The sequence below is a fragment of the Austrofundulus limnaeus genome, unplaced genomic scaffold (assembly GCF_001266775.1).
Source record: "Austrofundulus limnaeus strain Quisiro unplaced genomic scaffold, Austrofundulus_limnaeus-1.0 Scaffold900, whole genome shotgun sequence".
Taxonomy (NCBI): Eukaryota; Metazoa; Chordata; class Actinopteri; order Cyprinodontiformes; family Rivulidae; genus Austrofundulus; species Austrofundulus limnaeus.
Window position 1 is genome coordinate 269 of NW_013953302.1, and position 20,297 is coordinate 20,565.

At 37.3% G+C, this 20,297-nt stretch overlaps 3 protein-coding genes across 4 annotated transcripts; all 3 read left to right on the plus strand.

Moving 5' to 3' along the window:
• Nucleotides 1-1,488: 1,488 nt before the first annotated feature.
• Nucleotides 1,489-8,110, plus strand: cunh21orf91 (chromosome unknown C21orf91 homolog; the record flags this gene model as incomplete). Its single annotated transcript, XM_014029424.1, is given in 3 exon segments — nt 1,489-1,992; nt 2,572-2,634; nt 5,157-8,110. Coding segments are annotated over 3 exon segments (755 nt in total), but the record flags the coding sequence as incomplete, so codon positions are not given.
• Nucleotides 8,111-8,855: 745 nt separating this feature from the next.
• btg3 (B-cell translocation gene 3) lies at nt 8,856-13,590 on the plus strand. Of its 2 annotated transcripts, XM_014029426.1 has the most exons (5): nt 8,856-8,945; nt 9,842-10,047; nt 10,142-10,279; nt 10,557-10,746; nt 13,027-13,590. In XM_014029426.1, the coding sequence occupies exons 2-5, from the start codon at nt 9,875-9,877 to the stop codon at nt 13,231-13,233; spliced, it is 708 nt and encodes a 235-aa protein (XP_013884880.1). In that variant the 5' UTR covers nt 8,856-8,945; nt 9,842-9,874; the 3' UTR covers nt 13,234-13,590. The 2 variants fall into 2 exon arrangements, with proteins under 2 accessions (XP_013884880.1, XP_013884879.1); XM_014029425.1 differs by lacking the exon at nt 8,856-8,945 and having other exon boundaries at nt 9,762-10,047.
• A 4,240-nt stretch (nt 13,591-17,830) lies between these two features.
• Nucleotides 17,831-18,061, plus strand: LOC106533181 (CXADR Ig-like cell adhesion molecule; the record flags this gene model as incomplete). Its single annotated transcript, XM_014029420.1, is given in 1 exon segment — nt 17,831-18,061. A coding segment is annotated over 1 exon segment (52 nt), but the record flags the coding sequence as incomplete, so codon positions are not given.
• Between the last annotated feature and the right edge of the window lie 2,236 nt (nt 18,062-20,297).

The window sequence follows — 20,297 nt, forward strand, 5'->3', positions numbered from 1 at the left end:
ACATATTTGTTCATGCTTTTCTGCATTTGTATAGGCAATCATTTCTGTACTCATGTTCACACAGCTCACCTGAACCACAGTGTTCCAATCATGAGTCTTCAGTTTTCACTGCAGCCATGATGTGCTGAATTCACCTGCCTATTCACAAGACAAGAAGCACAAACAAAGTGTGTCTTTGTAGTCCCTTATCCAAATGTTGGTAGAAGCAGGTTTCTTAACTCTGTATTTGGACAAAACAAGTTTGTTTTACTTCTGCTTGTGATTTGACCTGCAGTCTTTTTTTTGTCTGTTGTGTCTTTGGCACCACCATTTTAGATAAAAGACACTTGTACTACATCACAGACAGTCAACATTTCTTCATATCTAGTCTGTACATGCTCATCTGCTTCAGGGGCTGGCAGAAAGACAAATAACATGTTTACATCACACAAAAGGCATGAACAAACACGTTTTTGTGTGGTTCTGTGTGATGTGTTTAACTTCGAATGGTCCTGCACTCCAAACTTAAAACATTAATGACCATGATCAATCTTGTCTGAGTGCTGGGAAAGTGCTGACTGCTGCTTGCAAAGTAAACCGCCTAAAATGAGCTCTTAAATCTATGAAGACCAAGGATTAAGCTCCTCACGTCAGGCTGCAACACGTATGCTTGTCTGCTAAGAAATGTAGGCCATGAGAAGAAATAAAGCAAGCATATAAATGACTGTGCAGCTCATACTCTGTAGTTTCATCTGCTATCTCACACACCCACACAGAGGTGCAGTTTATACTGTTCTTCTTTCACCTTCAGTCTTCCTTTGTTTAGAAAACTGGCCCAGTTTAGTCAAAGTTTATTTTGGAGCTGCTTTTTGCTGTCTGTATTAACTGACTTGTATTAACTGCAAAATCTAGCAACTATAAACTGTGTGCTTCAGTAAACATAGAGTTGTATAGCACTAGTCTCTTACTGAAGATGTTGGCTCTGTTCTTTTTAATAAAAGGAGCTGATAGGTTGTATGTCAGATTGTTCATTTTAAAGCTATAAGTATGTTTTAAATGTAATCAAATAAGGTGAAAAAGACAGCACAAGGTTCTTTTTTTTCTAATGCTCTAAAATGTTTATATATTTCCATTTTACTGTGACATCAGAATGTACTGTCAGCTAAAACAAAAAGCAGTTTTATAAAAACACAATAACTGAAACTTTGTTTTATCCTACATTTTTAACTGTGGCAAGTTATAATAAAGAGTTAATTTAAAAGTTGTTTTTTGCCATTTGTACACACACTTGACCTTGAGCTTCGAATCAAGAGAAAACAACAATAATAAAGAATAAATAACAAAGTTCACTAGTTAGTAGATTTTAGTGGTTTATTACTTCAGAATTTAGCTACAGTTTTTTAAAGTTCTGTTTGTAGCTGTACTGTATTAACTCTGACAGTGTTGAAGTGGTTCTGCTTGCTTTCTGGCTGCTATCGTCTTGACTTGTTTTTGTCTGTTTGAACGCAGGTGTTTCCTCTGCTGCCTTGTTACACTCAAAGTCCCTCCGTGGCCACAGAGACTGCTTTGAGAAATGTCACCTCATTGCCAACCAGAAGCTGTCCCATTCCAAGGTCTCTCGAAGTGCCTATGAGGGCATGAAGCTGGCCCTCAGCCAGAAACTGAACCGTATCATCCAGTTTGCCCAGAACAAAGACTCTGTCTCCTCCAACGGCTGCCCCAGACGAGGGCCAAAGCTTCTTTGTTACAGCCAGCAGAGTGACCGCAAGCTGCTGCCACAGACTGATGCCCAGGTGCCCCGCTATGCCCCCTGCTGGGACAGGGGCAAAGCAACGGGGCTGCCTGAATATACAATGAGGATGCTGGAAAGTCAGACAGCAGAGGAGGTGGAGCTGCTTGAGGCGTCGCAGTCTGATGCTTGGACCAGCGACGGCAGGAGAGGCTTGCACAGCTGGAAACAGTCATCAGGAGGGCAGACACCGCTCAGACACCAGGGGCACACCAGTGATGAATGTAGGCAGATTACTACACATTACTCATTACATATCTGTAGTGGAAGTGAAGGGTTTTCCTTTTAGGCTTTTTTCTGATTTCTATAAAGGAAAATAAAGTAAAACAACAGAAATGAAAAGTGTCTCATAGATCTTACCTGGTTCTGTTATCTCCAAACAATAAAACCCTGTTGTCTTTCATCGGCATCTTTTTTCCCTACGTCACTGAGGAGTACATTTTCTTCTAACCTGAAGAGAGACTCTTGTATTTTGCCTCATTTCCACTAAAACAGCTTTATGACGGCTTTTGCAGTGGCCCCATAAATGATGTGCTTTTAAAATGTAAAATACACAGTTTGAAGACACACACCATTTACCATCATTTTATATGTGTATTAGGGTTGGGCCAGTGAAATGTGTCATCCATCACCAGGTTCAGCTCTGTGCTAATGATGCCTCACTCTCATTCATTCCACATAAAGAAGTACAAATGGGCAGACAGGAATAGCAAATAGCTTTTTGTGTGTTTTAGTCACATTATTTTGTATTATGCTAATAGCTGAGAGCTTCTTACTCTAAATAAAAATGTTTTCTCTTTCAGTGGGTAAAATGAGTGTGGATGAGCTCCATCAGCTGAACAGCCAGCTACTGAAGCAGATTCAGAGTAAGTTTGTTCTTTAATGCCATTTTGATTAAACAAATCCTGTCATAGAAATTTCAGAAGTTTTTAAGCAAACTATTTATTGTTTCTCTTTTAAATCCCCTGATGAGACTTTGTGTGCTGTCAATAAAAACGGTCCAGTGTTTCCCTAATTTTCACCTTAGTTTCTGTTAAAACTTCAGTTCTTATTCTCATTCATCTTCTTACATCTATTTTTAACAAACATTAACTGGTAAAAGGTTGGAACAGCGTTGTAGGGAGTGTGCGGCTATATCCATTGGTCATAAGTTGGGGTATTTACAAAAAATTGATGTCATGGGCACTTTAAAGGTTAGGCCAAAACATGATTTTATTTTAAACAAATGAAGTCAGCCGATGAATTGAATTATGAGTACCAAACAGTTTGCTATAAGGCTATAAGGATAGAGTCTTTGAGGAGGAAAAATGAGCAAAATTTAGCAACAAATGTATGAGAAAAATAATCACGTTTAAAAACTTTCTTACAGTTTTTTTTGAAAGTGGTCAGAATATTTGTCTTTCAGTAGTGCAAATAATCAAAAAACTGAAGGTGTTTGAGGACATTTTGGTGTGAAGACAAGGATATGAGCTTCAGTACTGAATTCTATTTGACCCTGATGTCAAACTTTAAATCTGTTTCATTGCCACGCTGGAAGGCCGGCAGGATTCACTCATTGTTGTGATTAGTGTTTCAGTAAGARAAGTTGGTATAAATATCACCTTGTTTTACTCCTCCATTTTGTTTTTCCTATAAGAAACTCAGAAACCTAAACTTCTCAGTTCAGATGGAAAGTTTTTTTTAGCCACTTCAGTAGAAAACAGAACTGAATATTAGTTTCTTCATCATCACTGACTTTTTTACTATAATAAAGAAGAAAAAGGAATAAAGGAGAAATGTAATGAGAAAGGTTGAAAGAGAGATTGGAAGATATGTGAAATATACACCAAGAACACACAAGACAACACATCCGACATCTGTGTGCACACCTGTAAAAATGGGGAAAACAAAAACACAGCAACAAAATACATATGTATATAATAATAATTATTATAACCTTGCTGAAAAATATACATGCATATATACCCATATACTCATACTTACATATATAGATATATATGCATATAAATATATACACATACATTCATTTAGTGACCGATCAGAAACCCCAGGAGCTCAGATGCAAATTGGACATCCAGAAAATCTCCTCTCTCAAACACTGAGTCAAGAACATCTGTTGATAAAACCACATGAGCTGGGCTTTTTATCTTTAAAAATGATACAGTTTTGGATTGGTGCTGTTGGAAATGCCCATCCCTTTTTGTGAAGGCAACGTTAATGCAGAGGAGTACTTTCTGCACCGAGGTCTTTACCAGAGACAGTTCATGCATTTTTCAACAAGGAAACCACATTCAGCTCACATTACAAAGACATGGCTGAAAAAGAAGAGGGGACTGTCTTAATCTAACCCCAACAGAGACTGTGTGTGGAATACTGAGACATAAACTATGACAACAGGGATGACCTCATTGATGCATACAAAACCTAAATAATTTAATTATATCTGCACACGTTGCTAGTAAAATATCACTGAACTCAAATACTTATTCATGTTCATCTACAACAGATTAAGTTTTAGAATCAGCATAATTCAAGATCACAATCAACTGATTTTAGAAAACACAAAAATGTCTGTAACTCATCCAGTTTTACAGAAATTGTGTTAAAATTTCGATGTGGTAGTAGCTCAGAAACACCCAACTTCTACTCTAAGAGCTTAGGACATCTTGTAGGATTTCACTTGGGATCTTGCGTGTTATTTGCAAGGTTTGAGCTACAACACCTATAACTTTAATTTCTCATCAAAAATTAATCATGTTAAAATCCTAGCATGGATAATAAGAAGAGCAACAAGTTATTTAAATCCAACTGGTGCAATGAGTTGCTTCTCATTTCTTAAACCATGTTTAAAGACATCCTGTGGTCGTGGAAAAGACGTCAGTCTGTTTGAGAAGGGTCAAATCATTGGGATCAAGCAGAGAAAACATCTAAGGAGATTACAGAAACTATTAAAACTGGGTTAAGAACTGTTCAACACATTATTAAAAACTGGAAGGATAGTGGACCCATTGTGTTGGAGGATGCACCATCATAGTGTCTACTGTACAGCCTGTGGGGGCGGAGCTATGATCTGAGGTTGCTGCAGTTGGTCAGGTCTATGAAGCTTATCCAAACAATGCCACAGAGAATGTGAGCTGTAATCAAAGCTAAAGAAATATTTTTTTTTGGTGGTGACTTGTTTTGGCCAGGCTGTGTATTTCAATTTTTTAAAATATTTTCATCTTTAATTGTTTCTCATAGAAGTGAACCTATCACTTTTGTATCTGCTTGCTCACTACTACAGGACGAAAAGTATTTTTCTTCTTTGTGTTGTTTTTTTTGTTTGTAACCTGACCTTGTGGCAGAACAGAGTTGATACCTATTTTCCGCTGATCTTTTGTCCCCACAGAGGTCTTTGAGGAGCTGACGGCCGTCGTGCAGGAGAAGGATGCCTTGGCGTCTGAGCTGCACGTGCGCCACGTTGCCATCGAGCAGCTCTTTAAGAACTGTGCCAAATTGCCRTGGTTGCACATCAGCAGGGCGGGGGTGAAGGCCAGCAGCAGCAGCGGCGGCAGTGGTGGTGGTGCTGTGGAATAAATACGATGCTGGAAGACAGCAGCAGGTTGCAAGACAGACTTTCTGAATCTGCTGCTGGGACAAAGTTGAATCCTTCAGCTTACAGAATGCAGCTAGACCAAAAAAAGACCTGGATAGTGACTGACTCTTACAACACTATGATGACATTGGGTTGTTAATTCTGTATTAGCACAGCATTAAGGGCTTTGGTTGACCCACTCTGTTTTCATGGTGGCAGTGGTGATGTAAGGATTTATGGTGGACTGCAAATGAATTGCTGGTCTGGCACGTGGCCTGAATTCCACCCAACCCAAGTACCCAGGATGTGACTTAATTAAAGGTGGCACAGAGAATCCTGGTCTTGAAACTGGATGAGGATCTGTGCCTTGTGGACAAGGGAGGAAAAAAAATGCTTGCAGATTTTCATTTAAAATCTACTTTTCATTTCTTTTTTATTCTTTGAAATTATGTTTTTATTGTTTTATTTCTTTAGATACATTTCTACTTTGATGTTTTTGTATTAGGTTGTAGAGTAAAATGAGCTTTAGAATTGGTAACTGCTCTTCATTATGTTGTCAGATCATTTGTGAGGAGCGGTGTTCTATGCTGCTGCAAACTGAACCAAATGTCTCATGTTTGGAGGATTCTGTTGAAGTTTGCTGTTCATCTCCAACAGTGTCGGTCATTGAAATGTCCTGGAGCTGCTCAGATTGGACCTGGTAGTTTATGAAAACTGATCCTCTGAAATGTTTAGGATTTTCTAAATCAAAGTGATACAGCGTTTAGCTACAGCTACTGAAAAATATGCAAACAATTCTAATGAAAGTGTAATTTTATTAGAGATATTTTAAATGGCACAAATGGGTTTAATCTGAAAGAGAGAAAAAAATAATGCTCAAAACTGATTGAGTTCCTTTAACGTGCATTCTAGAAGAACAAAATGCTAGTTGTATGTTGTTTTGTTTTAATAACGAGAGTACTCAGAAGATAGTTTATAAGCAGCAAATGGAAACACTTGTGTGGCTTAAAGAGAAAGGTTTTAGTTTAGCTTAGATTTTATGTTTGTAACTGTTTCTGCTTGGATTTACTTGATATTCAGTATAAAACTGTTCGTCATGTAGCCGTCAAGCACAAGTCTTCAGGATCCCATTGGGCTGTGACCGTTGGAGGCTCGCTGCCAACTCTGAATTACTAGAAAACTGACATTTTCTTGTTGCAGTCTCACTGATGACTGAGTTTGCGATCAAACGACTAGCGAGTCATCTGACCTCATTTTGAGCTGCAAGTTTTAGAAAATCACAGCTTAGTTTCATGTACACGGCTAAGCTAAGCTGTATTAGTGGCTCTGCGCATTATTCTAACTTTATACCCAACTTGGTAGCCACACACATGTTTATAAATGAATCTGCTGGAGTGCGCTTTGGAAGTGAAGGTGGGCTGATTTGGACCAACGCTTCAATAATTATTCATAATCATTGTGTTTTCTAGACTTGGATGTTTTGATTGTTTTATTTTGTCAGAAGAGAGTTCTGGTACAGGTGTCAGAAAGCAGCTGTAGCTCTCTTCAGATGGGTTGGAGATGACTCCAACAAAATCACGACAGGTTTTAATAAACCTGAGACAATTCTGCCATGCTTTTGAGAGAAAGTCAGTCGTGCAAACATTGAAATATATTCCCAATTTAAGCGATAACATTGTGAACCCATGCAACCCGAAGGAGGAATTTTTCAAGACAGTTCGAAACTTCCTTGCAAATATTGTATACAAACTTGTCACCAACAGTCGCAGTCCACTGAGATACTACACTCGTGGATGGCTTTTCACTAAATGAGCCCTGTCAGAAGAGGAAAACCTGAACTACTGAAAATGAAATTATGCTGCCAAACCAAAGTGTATTTCTCTATTTTCAACGTGAACCACAAACAAGCATTTGACAGCAACAGATGATGATGATGCAATACCAAACTGATTTTAAAATCTACAAAACAGATTTTGCTCTGAGGGTTACTGCAGAAATGACTTGTTTTGGAGTGTCGAGAGCAATCTGAACAGGGCAGATTGGTCTTCTGTGCCTATGGATGTCTAACCTTTGAGTAAAGGTAAACAAAGACAGAAGTTTGGACCCTATGCAAGACAGACTAAAAATCAGAAGCCTTATTGAGTGAGAATCTTTGCTATCTGACCGTTCCTCTGAGGAGATCACAGAACCAGAGTTTTGTAAGCTTCATCTAGGAAAACAAGGTTAGAGTAGTTTGTTTAGATAAACTCAGCATTGTCCGTGTATTTGCTCTCTTTGTAAGAGATTACACATGTTTGACCCGTTTAGGGTCTTAAAAACAATTTAGCTTCATAGCATTGTTTTATTTGGATAAATGTATTCAGTATGCCTGAGTGTTTGTGGATATTTTCAATATTTGTCCTTTATTGCAGATTTTTAAATCATTTAATCCTTGTTCATTTAGTTTGCATTCTTTTATTTTTCTCATTGAATGTGGTGTTTTGAATGCTGTTAAAACATGCCTGAACCTGTCTCTGCTCAGCAGGAAAATCAGGCTCTGTGTTGGATCATATTTGTGCTCTTGTTTTCATTTTACCAAAAAACAGAAGCATATCTGTTACACTCATGTCCATTCTGGCCTCATTGTTCTTTTTTTTTTTTTATCAATGCTGCATTTGTGTTGTTTGATGTTTCACATTCTATTTATTGGGTGTGTAATGGACCTTATAATGTTTGTGCTTGAGTTTCTTTTTTGTTTTGCTTTTTAATAAAATGAAATGACATTACCAGCATGTTCTGGCATGTGTTTGATTGACTTAGATGGCATTTAGAAAAAAAAGCATAGCTTACAAAAACTAATTTCTCTTAACTTTATTTTAAATTTGAGGTACAGTTTCTTTTTAACCACAAATATATGGTATACCATTTCTGTATTTTTTTTCTTTTTTCTTTTTATAGTCTGTCTGGATATGTTGCATGGGATTGAGCATTACTGAGCTCCTATTAAACAAAAGCAAAAGTATGGAGTAATGTTTTATGTTTGAAGAGAAGCCTGAATATTTAGAGTTTAGAAGCTGAATGAAGAGAATAACCATAGTCTGGTCGTTTAAAATAAATTGTATATCTGTTCTGATGACACATGCTGGTCTGAGTGGACACATCAATATCCTTAGTGATGTAYTTATTACGCAACTGCATTTAGCTGTAAGTGATGAGCAGACGCATGGCACCACCTTGTGGTCAAAATTAGTAAGTTAAAAATATTATTTTAATACCAGACCATTACTTCGCGCGATTAGAATGTGCTTTTCTAATTAATATTATGGTTTCTGTTAATCAGGGTCGAGTACTTTAATTTTTTATCGTGATATTATACCCATATATATACAATGCTGAAACAAAGGACGACTGACAAAATGAGTCACAACAACAGCGAGTGACTCATTTCCTGGCATTCTGCTTGACCAATGAGTGCGCTCCTAACATCTTTTTAACCAACCAAAAAAGAGAAAAGGCGGGGCTTATGTTGAAATGGGTGGAGCTATTGTTGGGTTCTTCTGTTGCCAACTTCTTCATCCATCCATTTAGTTGTAGTCCACATTGTGAGCGAAGTCGTATTGAAAGGTAAATTGCTCTAGGTTTACATTTTCCAATCTTATCTTAATCTATTATGGAATATTTTATGTTTTTGTTTTACGTGGATTTAACCACATCTTGTGGTATTTTCAAGCGATGCGTTTTTATTTTAGAGCTGTAGTGTTTTAGCATCAACATGAGGCTGTTGTTGTTAGCTTTACGCAGCACGTAACGGTTTCGTCTGTGTTAAAACCTTATAGCATTATCGTTCGGGAGTATATTTATTTTTATTTGTTCATCATTGAATTAGGGTTCCTGCGAAAGCTATCGTGTTAAGTCTGATTTTTCGAATACATTTTTTCGAGCCATCCAGTGTTTGTGTTAGCCTGGGAAGCTAGCTAGTTAGCGGAAAAAGAGTTAGCCTTGTTGTGGAGTGTGGCGCTACGTGATGAAACTGAACCAGTGCGTCATCGCCCGCCTTTCTGAACCAGACCGTTAACTGAAGGCTTACATTATTAATTCAAAACCAGTCTTTACGCCACAAAATCACGCTTTTATTGATTATTCAGTTATTCTTTTCAGGATAATAGAAGAGAAGGGAGTATGTTACGAAAGGATGTTTCTTCAGATTTTGTCTTATTAAATTACAGGCAATAATTTAAAGTGCATATTTTTTTTATTTATCAATCAATCAATCAATCTTTATTTATAAAGCGCTATAACATCAGTCACTGCTGAAACAAAGTGCTGAACACATAAAATAAAAACTGAATACAAAAACATTTACACTTATTAAAACAAGTGTTGCCCATAAAATAAAAGTGAAAACATGGGTAAGTAAAACAAACAAACAAAAAATAGCAGAACAATAAAAGAACATTCACTTAATCCAATGATGTATTATTTTAAAGATGTTCTCAGTTTATTTTTTCTCCTCCTTGCAGAAGCTTCTCATTCGTAATGAAACACGTGAAATAATGAGGAGGGAGATAGCAGCAGTGGTTTTCTTTCTGAAGAGGCTTGTGAAAAAGGGGGAGAAGTTGGAATCTCACAAGATTGAGCTGTTTGTGGAGCGCCTGGCTGTTGCCCTGCAGGAGAAGTTCAAGGGACACTGGTATCCTGAAAACCCCAGCAAAGGGCAGGCATACAGGTCTTTGTCTTTTCTCACAGAACTGATTTGAGAGTAAATACATAAACCTGATGTTTAAGGGATCTGAAGTTTTAATTTGTAATTAACTTCACAGGTGCATTCGAGTGAACAGGTTGCACAGGCAGGATCCAGAGCTCCTACGAGCCAGCCGGGAGAGCGGGGTGAAGTATGGTGACCTGGGACTGCCCCGTGAACTCACATTGTGGGTGGACCCTGGAGAGGTTTGTTGCAGGTGAGACTTGATATTTTTTCCCCTTACAGCAGTGGGAGAAAATGTGTTTGTGTGTGTTTGTTTATCTATAGCCGTATCTCATGGACGAGAGGAAACATTAATTAATCATGTAACTTTTGAAGTAAACCCAGTTTTAAATGGTCACCACATCTAAATGGGTACAAATTCAGGTTTTAAGGTGCTGAGCTGAAATTTGGTGTGGTGGAGTTGAGCCTGACTGTTAGCAAAATAGTTTGTGGTCTTTAAAAAATTCTGCCTTTCTCATCTATTCTACCAGGTATGGAGAGCAGAGTCCTTGTTTCTCAGTTGCCACTTTCAGTGGTGATGAAGAAGATGACAAAGACGTTGCAAAGAAGGTGACCAGTGCTCTGGAGAGGGTGACATCTGACTATCACTCCGGCTCTTCTTCTGATGAGGATAGCACACACACATCCCCCCTCACAGTCCCCAGACGATGGGCTCATCAGGTAGTGTGTGATGTAATTCAGTGTACTGATCGAAGGGTTGTCATCTTGTTGTTTCTGAGACTATTTAAAAAGAAAACCAAATAAACTGATTATCTATAATATGACAGAGTGCGCCATTATCCTTTAACTGTAAACTACTTCTGAAATGACACAGTGCTTACTTTCAAATTTTCTTTTTAAAAATCGGCTAAAATGTTATTTCATAAATGTTCATAGATATTTTCTATTTAACAAGTAACCCACATCATTGATTACTTTGACAGTTTCATAAATTGAAAGTGACGTGATCTGCTAGAGCTCAGATTATGTTTTGAATGATTCGTATCCATTAGCTCACTAAAGTTTTGTACTAGATCTTTAAAATTAGAGTTGAAACCCTTTTTGTTCTGATGGGTCAATATATTGAAATGGTTATGCTAACAAGACAGAAAAAATGAATACAAAGACAAAGTCGTAAACATTGCCTTCAGCATCGGGCGATAAATATGTTGTAATAAATTAATTGATGCTAAATTTGTGCAGGTTAGAAACACCATAGCTGTTTGTCAAATCAGCATAGAGCCCTCCTTATCAACATTTTTTATTTATTTAAAAWTTTTAAAATCTTTGTGGATTCAAACTGAGTGATCCCTAATTTACACTAAAAGTGTTTCCACTCCGCTGTGCTTCACAGTTTACTGTCATTTGTTTGTCTGAGTACAGGCTAGGGCTGCTACGATTAATTGATTAATCGACAACTAATCGATTATTAAAATAATCGATGACTAATTTAATAATCGATTAATCGTTTTCTTTTTTTCTTTGTTGTTCTTTACTTTGTTTTTCTCTCCAAACTGCTTTGATACCTTCCACTGTCACATCTGCCTTTCTGTCCTTGACACACATGTACAGTAGTGGTAACTGGGGTAGGCCGTGGACGTCACAAGTAGGGCTGCACCAATTAGTTGAAATAATRGATGACGTCGATTATGTAAATTTGTCGACGCAGATTTTTTATTATCAATACGCTGTATTACATAACCACCACGTGAATGTTCATGCAATTCCATTTCGGTACCTAAATGCATCATTATTGGCATAAGAGTGGTGAGTTTTTCATGCTTGTCCTGAATGCAGCATCACGCAAGAGCTTAATGACGTCAGCAGCCGCTGCTTCAGTTCAGTCTGAAGCTTGAAAACAAGCCTCGTAGCTCCTGGAGTAAAATTTACCGAACAGACCGCCTCTGAATTATCTGGTGGATTAATTATCTTGTGAGCACGACGTTCGCTTGCTCAAAGTAAATAAAGTATCGCCACTTTCTTTATTTCATCCACCATTAAACAGAGAGTGGTGTTAGGTCGAGCCACGTTCCCCCATCAGACGGTTCCCCCAGCGTCTCAAACAACAGAGGAYCTTCCCGACACACGTCTGACCTAAAGAGCACAAGCAGCCAACAAGTGTTGGACGTGTTCTGGATGTTCAAAARGTAGCTTAAATACCTTTTATTTAGTTTAACTGCATCCTCTTTTGTTTATTTGATTTAAACTTATTTTCCTTCCATGGACCTCCATCACACATTTTTCTAGTGGGGAAATGACATCAATAGAAATATGTGGAACTGGATTTTAATTTGTGTAATAAGACAAAACAGTCTTGTTGTTTTCAACAGTTTTCACCTTAAAGAAAAAAGTTACACAACTGATGTTACAATACAAAGAGTTGGATGTTGTCTTGATATTTGTTAAATTTTATATATTGAGAAATATGTTAAATAAAAAATGATGGATAAATGTTTATTATAGTATTTCCAGAGTGACTTGAATTTTGCATGATTTAGTTCATTTGTTAGATTAACATCCTGCACTATATTTCTTTTGCTTGAATTTTATATGCTTTGGTTGAGATTTTATGTTGATGTTAAATCTTTTAAGCTATTTTTGTTAAAGAATTGACTCTAGAGTGCATATTTTGTGTTTATGAAACAACTATTAAAGAAAATATTACAATATTAAAGAACTGTTCTTGTTAATTTGATGAAAACATTTTAAATTTCCAGTGCACTCACATCAGAATAACTTATAGATTTGTTGTTAGAATAATCGATTAATCGAAAAAATAATCGTTAGATTACTCTAATAGAAAAGAATCGTTTGGTACAACACTAATACAGGCGTATAGAATAAAAATACATTGTGTGTAATCCTGTTTTTGTGTTAGGATTAGAAATAATATCTGTAGTTTTGACTTTTTTATCCCCCTTTGYGCACACTTTTTTAACTTATTCATCTTTTCTCTTTAAGGTCATGAATCCAGCAGCTCCTTCATGGCAGCCCAAAAAAATGGGACCAGCCAAAGGCGTGGGCCTCCCTCGGCCCCTCTATGGCTACAGGCCTCGCAGCAGCAGAGCCCCCCATTCCCTGGGACAAAACCTTTGGATCCCTCCAGTTTATGGCAGGACCCCTGAATACTGGGACACAAACCAAAATCTGGCACATTGTTACAGTTAGGACCGTTGGTGCTTGTTGTTCACACTGGACATTAAAACCTGAAGAAAACTTTAACGACTGACTAATAACTTTTTACATAAATTTTTATAACTTAAATATTGTTTTTGATAAAGTCTTTTTGCACTTTAGACATTTTTTTGTTCTAGATGAAATAGATCACTTGTATTAAATTAGGAAGTGGAATTAGAATACTACACTTGTAATTTTGAAGTACTGTATTTTTTAATTACAGGAGACATTCATGTACACCACCCGATGTCCTTTGTGATGAAATGTTTTATTTATTCAGAGAAAGTTTTCCAAATGTATAGGCTTAAAGTTATGACGTTTTATTAAACATTTCCAAGCATCACTATATATTATTTGTTGTTATTTTGAATTCCATTTGGGCTACATCAGATGTAGCGATACAAATAGTACATTTAATTTTTTTTGCAGAAATTTGAAAATCAACGTCTGTTTCTATAAGTAGGAAAGTAGAATGGATTTTTTTTTGGATGAGTGCACCTCTTCAAGATGTGAACACTAGCTTTAATACTTGTCTACATTACAATAACAACTCTGAAAAAGATGTTAAGTTTTACTGACCCAGTTGGGTAATAAAGGGTAATTAATATGAACCTTTACAATCCCAAATGAAGGTTATAATGGCAGAGCTAATTTTAGCACTAATCTTGTTAGACTTGGCTATTCTTCAAAGAGAGTAACAAGCAGTTTATTAACATGATCAATAATTGAATGATAAAAACAACTGGGCCTGTCTGGTATTTAGTCAAAGTCATCACATCTGTAAGGTTATCTCACAAGGCAATCCAATTAGGCTGAATTGAAATGAGTGAAAATATACATGGTGAGTCAAAAATGACAGGACACCCTTTTGAAAAGAAAATGGAAAATGACACCTGAATACACCAGTAAGTAATGGGTAAGGTGTGTGTGTGTGTGGGGTGGGGGGGGGGGGGGGTCTATCTTTTAGGTTACATCGTGAACATGAGCCGGATCTACAAAATGGGCAATCTGGGCACTTGCCCATGGGCCCTTGGGCAGAGAGGGGCCCTCTGCTGGCCAGCAGCGAGTAGTGCCAGACTGACAGAATATTTTTTTTGTTTCATAAAAGTAGTCAACACTCAGTGGCGCCTGCAGCTGTAACCTTTATTATGACCAAAGAAAATGTGTGTGTCAAAATGTCCTGTACTTAAATCTAAATTATTAGTGACATCTGTTGGGGTGAGCGCATGCATCCTTAATTAAAATTTAATTAGTTTACCTTTATTTATTTGGTGGCTGGTCTGGCTTTTTCCATAATATGACTGTGTGTTGAAGCTAACTAAAAATGAGTTGACTTTTAAACAGTTTGAACTTGTGGAAACATTTTACCATAAAAGGAAAAAAAGCCGATACTTTCGCTTCAGCCCTGCACAGACCTGCACCAGAGCCTGAGATTTTATGTCTCTTTTCAGTGATCACCAGAGGTGGGCAGCACTAATCTAAAAATTAGTTGCACTAACTTTAATATTTAGGTTCCCTAATTCTAAAGCACTAACGCACTTAAAAAATGAGCAAAAGCTAATTCTAAAGCACTAAAATCCCAGCTGACCCATGGAACATTCCTCAGAGTCAACATGAGAATATTTATATTGATAATATTTCATCTGGTGTAGCGGTTCCTAAAGTTGGTGTCGAAACCTCTTTGTGGGTCACAAAACATCAGGTGAGGGTCCCCAGATGACTTGTAGACAACAATTTAAATGCAAAAAAAATGCTAATGGAATATTTTCATCATGATTATTGCAATTTTTTAAAATAATCATAAAAGAATAAAAATGAGTGTCATCTAGGTTATTCCCATGTTTAACATAGTTATTAGTAAAGTTTGCATAAACAAGTAACATATGGGGTCACGAGTGTCTGCAACTGTTATTTTGTGGGTRAGAAGCAAAAAAAGTTTGAAAACCACTGTAAGTGACACATTTATGAACAACACATCTGACAGCTTTCACCCTCAGCTGTTGACAATAATGTTGATCAATAACTTTTAAAGAATTAAATTAGTGCTTACAAATTTAGCCCATAAATTTAGCAAGCGCTGATCCACTAATAAATTAAGAAATCAGCAAAAGCCCTATGCACTTATCAGGAAATTAGTTCTCCTATTAGTGCTTTAGTTCTTCACGGTGAACTGTGCCCACCACTGGTGATCACCTACTTCCCAGTTTTTTTGTTTGGCTGCCTTTTAGTTTCTTTAACATAATCTTCATTAGGCTACATTCTGTATAAATAAAATCAGTTTTCTTGCCCTGGTTGTATTTTTTTAAACCAGTATTGGAAGCACACCACTGTGAAGCGCGCTGCATTGTGCGAGTTGGGCTTTATGTGCTGTCACTAAATGAGCTGGACAACTTCACACACAGCACAAGCCAAATACTGCAGTTTAACTCAGCCTCACACCCTAATGATGCAAGACAGGCTGCAAGTTATGCAAACAGCATATCAAACTAGATACCACATAGTAGTAACATAATGACCCCCGCACGCAGAAARGCACCAGAACTCAGAAGTCTTTATTCCTAATAAARGTCATGTTACTAGGTGCATCCCAAAATCATAATGGTTTGGGTGGGGGTCTTTTTTTGTGTGTGTGTGTGTGTGGTTAGGTGGTGGGGGTGGACTTGATGGATAGCCCCTCATCAGAACTAAACACCAAAAGAAATCTGAAGCTCCTACTGTATGTTGAACAGTTTCTGAGTTATAAGCATTTTTCCATGTCCAGACACCCCTTTTTCAGATAAATTGGGGGCACTGATTGGTGGGCCTAATGGATAGAGCTTCATCAGAGCTAAACAACAAAAGAAATCTGAAGCTCCTATGTTGAACAGTTTCTGGGTTATAAGCATTTTTGCATGTCCAGACACCCCCACTTTGAAAGGAGCCCCCTCCTCAAATATGGGGTCTATCGTAAAACCGTTGGGATGGTGCAGTGTAAGTCAGACTCATCTACAGTCCTGCCAAATTTCATGTTGACCGGTGCAGCTGTTTTTGTGCTACGGTTGACCAAAAATCACTGAAAAAAAAACTGTACGAAAACATTATGACTCCCGTTTACGGTTCACATGCGGGAGTCATAATAAGCAAAAAGCATTAATGATACCAGAAGGTTTGTTGTCTTTTTCCTTGCAAAGTTGCAAATAAAGTACTCAAAGTCTTATTGGCAAAACTTGTTTTTATTGCAGTCGCTTCTTTTCTCTTTCTTTTCCTCCTTTCTTTAAGCAGCCTCACTTCCGAGCTGTCAGTTGCCACTGTCCATTTTCTAAAACCAAACTTTCCCAGTTTTGCTCACATAGAACTTTTGGAAACATATGCCCACCCAGTTATCATAATCTACACAGTGCATTGCTGCCTGCTCCCAGTCATGCCTGTCATGTTAACAAACTGACTTTCTTTCTTCAGTCAGTCACATTTGAGCTGTGCTGCTTGGTGATTTTCAGTCAACACTATATTGACATAAACTGGCTGGCTTCATACTCTGGCTTGGGATTATTTAATTTTTGTATTATTGTTATGTGATGATTTATGAGTGAGAAGCTGCCATACTGGATCCAAACAAAAGGGTGTCCTGTGACTTATGACTCACCATGTATGTACATTTAAGTTTGTGACTTATTTAAAAAAGAAAATCCTACAAAGGTCTTGAAACCAACAAAAGTAATAAAAAAATCAATGAATGAAAATCAAACATTGCTTTTAAGTTTTGGTTTAAATGTATTATTATTTAAAAAACTTTTGTTGAAACTGGTCTTGATAAAAAGAACGGTACCCCTAAAGATAAATAATAAAAAATGTGACCAGGAAAAATGTCTAAGGAGCTTATGAATAAATAATAATAATAACTAGCAGCGTGTTAAAAGTAAAAACTTATCTCCTACCAGCTTGATGGTCCTGTGACTACAGCTTCATTAAAACACCCACAAAGTGCCTCAGACCTGTAAATCTCAAGACTATCAAGGCATTCTGGGGTGAAATGTGCTGCCCATGTGTGGACTTCCTCAAAGGAATGGCTAACACATGAATGTCTAAAATAAAACATCGCACTATTCTGAGGTGGCCCTCTGAACCCTGATCTAAACTGAACGTCTGTGGAAAGAGCTGAAACGTGTCGGTACTACTTCTAAATCTAAGACCCTGAGACAGCTGGAGCAGCTTACTCACAAGGAATGGGACTGAAATACACGTGGACAGGTGCAAAAGTCCCAGAGTTACAGAAAGTCTCTTGGTTGCAGTGATTCCTTTAAAAGTCTTAATGTTTTTATTTTGCCAATACCAATTTTATTAGGTTATTTATCAATATTCAAAAGCAATGACTTGTTTTCATTAGTAGATTTTTTTTAGTTTTCATTAACTGATAATTAAAGCAATTTCTGCAGCTCTTTTTCTTTAATTAAAATGTACAAACAAATGTGGCCTACCTGTGTCAGTGTATGTTTAACAAAGAGGTTGTACCTGTCGAGATCACGCAGGTGTATTATGTAACTATTGTGTACCTCACAGGATGGATCTAGCCAGCAGAGGGCGCGAGCGTACCTKGTTTGATCCGCCGACCATCAGTCACGTGACCTGCGGCTCTCTGTGCACCTGCACAGCCTCTGAGGAGGAGGCGGAGTGGAGTTTGGATGCCTCGGTGGATCAGAGTAGCTACAGCTCGCTTTTTTTTGCTCGAAATCAGCACAACTTCTTCGACTGAAGTTTCTCGAAAGAACTGCTGGAATAGCTTGAACTAAAATGGAGCTTTCGCCGTCCCGAGTCTTCTTTACGGTGTTGAGTCTTTTTACAGGTAAGTTTCCCAACAAAACACGACGCGGAGCTACTTTGTTAATTTTTTATCAGACAGAAGGCAGTCCCACGGAGCGGTCAGCCGTGGACAATAGCCACTGGCGTTGACGAGTTGTCTTGGCTTTATCGTCGGGTAAAAAAAAAAGTTATTAGTTTTATTACTCAGAGTTCATGGTTTATATCTTATTTCGAGCCACAGTTTAGTTGGCTCGCCACAAGTTTCTTTGGATCTATTTCCTCGCAAAGCCAAATATATTAGTTTCTAAGTGATGTAAGTTGTTTAACGCCAGATAATGTATTTGTAATATATAACTAAAATAATGTTCTGGTGATTTGATTTGCTCTTCTAATAAGGCTTTTCCCTAGACCAGTTGTTAAAATGTGATTTGCCCACAGGGGAGGAAAAAAAACAACATCACTGAAGCCTCATTTCTGGTGCTTTATCTCTTGGTGGGTAATAAAATAGCCTGATCCACTTTAAAAGCTGTGACTGCTGGACTTTATTTTTGTGTGTATGTCAGCCATCTGGCAGCAGTTTAAACCCCTCCACTTCTTCCTCCTCTTCAGTCTGAAAATCAGCTTTAACATGAGCTTAAATACACCTCTGCTCACACTGACAGGTTTTATTCTGCTGTTTACATATATATATAAATCATTTACTGTAAGTTTAAAGTGATTCTGGTTGTTGATGTTAGGAACAGTGTATTCTGGAAATTATAAGTAGATGAGTTATTTACAAACACATTTTTGCTTGAAACCATTTGCTATAAGTTGTTTAGCTTTGAAATTCATCCATTAAGTAAAATGTTATAACTTTTATGTACTTATTTAATCTGTGCATGCATTTTCAATAAAAAACCTAATGATTGTACGAACTCATTTATGATGTAGGTAGGTAGGTAAACATGAAGTGAGACCTGAGAGTATCAGAGTTTATTGATCGTATTTGTCTTTTGGTTGTAATTGGACCAAGTTCATGTGTCATAGAAAGGTGTGTTTGTTGTCTGCAGGAATTTACACTGAAACTAGTACAAGATCACTCCTCCCACTGTGAATAATAGTCGGGAACTTCAGCTTCACAATTTGGCTTTTTGTAGTGGCAATTATTAAAATATTTTCTCACAAATAGTTTTAAAAAAGCCACAGAGGTCAAAGCACTGAAATCCAAGTCTTCTGATTTTGAAATGATGGACTAAAGAAAGACATTGTGAAGAATCTTTGAGATTATATCTCATGTAAAGATTCAGGTTATCCATTGTAATATTAGGCTTACATATTGTGTAGCTGAGGCCTCTTTTGTCCCATTCACATTGTTGTGTTCACTAGTTTTGGCTCATTACCATCTTAATGGCACCACTGTCTCGTTATTTGAGGGCTGTTCCACTTKGGCAGACAAAAACAGTAACTGTCAGACCCCTAGCATTCTTTTAACTTTGCTTTAAAAACACAATAACACACAAAGCTCTCTGTAATGGAAAAACAACAAGTGGGTTATTTCGGCTTTTTTCTTTGTCATGTTTATCTTGTTTCTAAGAGGCAGTGGATGGACATTAAATGTTGATAGAAGAAAAACATTTCTGATGGGATGAGTGAGGCTGGGCAGTATGAAAAATATCACATTTTTAGTCAGTGTGCTTTATTTATTTTGGTTGTTTACATTTTTATTTGTCAACAGGAATACCCAACAATAGAATTCTTAAGCTTTTTATAAAGCACGTGTGTCGTATATAAAATAAAATACGTGAACATAGTGATGGCACAAATGAATATATTAAACAAACAATAAAACATATGTGAAGTATTTGAATTTATTTCTAATTTAAAGAATCACCAGTTAAGAAATATTGGAGAACACAATGGGCCTCATGCAAGAACATGTTCGTATTCTTATCCTAAATTTCTCTTACTTTTGTTCGTACGAAGGGTTATACGAACATGTCACGTCAGATTCAACAAACTCTTCTATRTTCAGGAAAAGTGTGTAAATGAGCTGCGTAAATTACACCTGTTCTATCCAGCTTTTCGTGCACGCGAGAGGAGATTAGCATAATTACTGCCCCAAAAACACCATATAAGGCTGTGTTTCCTGCCTCAGATACAAGGAAGTGTCCATTCATGAAAATGACAGCGAAAAGTAAAAAGAAAAACTTTACGAGTTCAGAGATTGAATTCCGTCTGTCAGAGATCCAGAAAAGAAAATCTGTCATTTTTAGCAGGTCAGCTGTGGAATTAAAGAA

Coding starts and splice junctions, on each gene's coding strand:
- btg3 (XM_014029425.1), top strand. CDS start 9,809: ATGTTCTCAGTTTATTTTTTCTCCTCCTTGCAGAAGCTTCTCATTCGT. Junction 10,280..10,556: donor CCTGGAGAGGTTTGTTGCAG/GTGAGACTTGAT, acceptor CTATTCTACCAG/GTATGGAGAGCAGAGTCCTT. Junction 10,747..13,026: donor CCAGACGATGGGCTCATCAG/GTAGTGTGTGAT, acceptor TTTCTCTTTAAG/GTCATGAATCCAGCAGCTCC.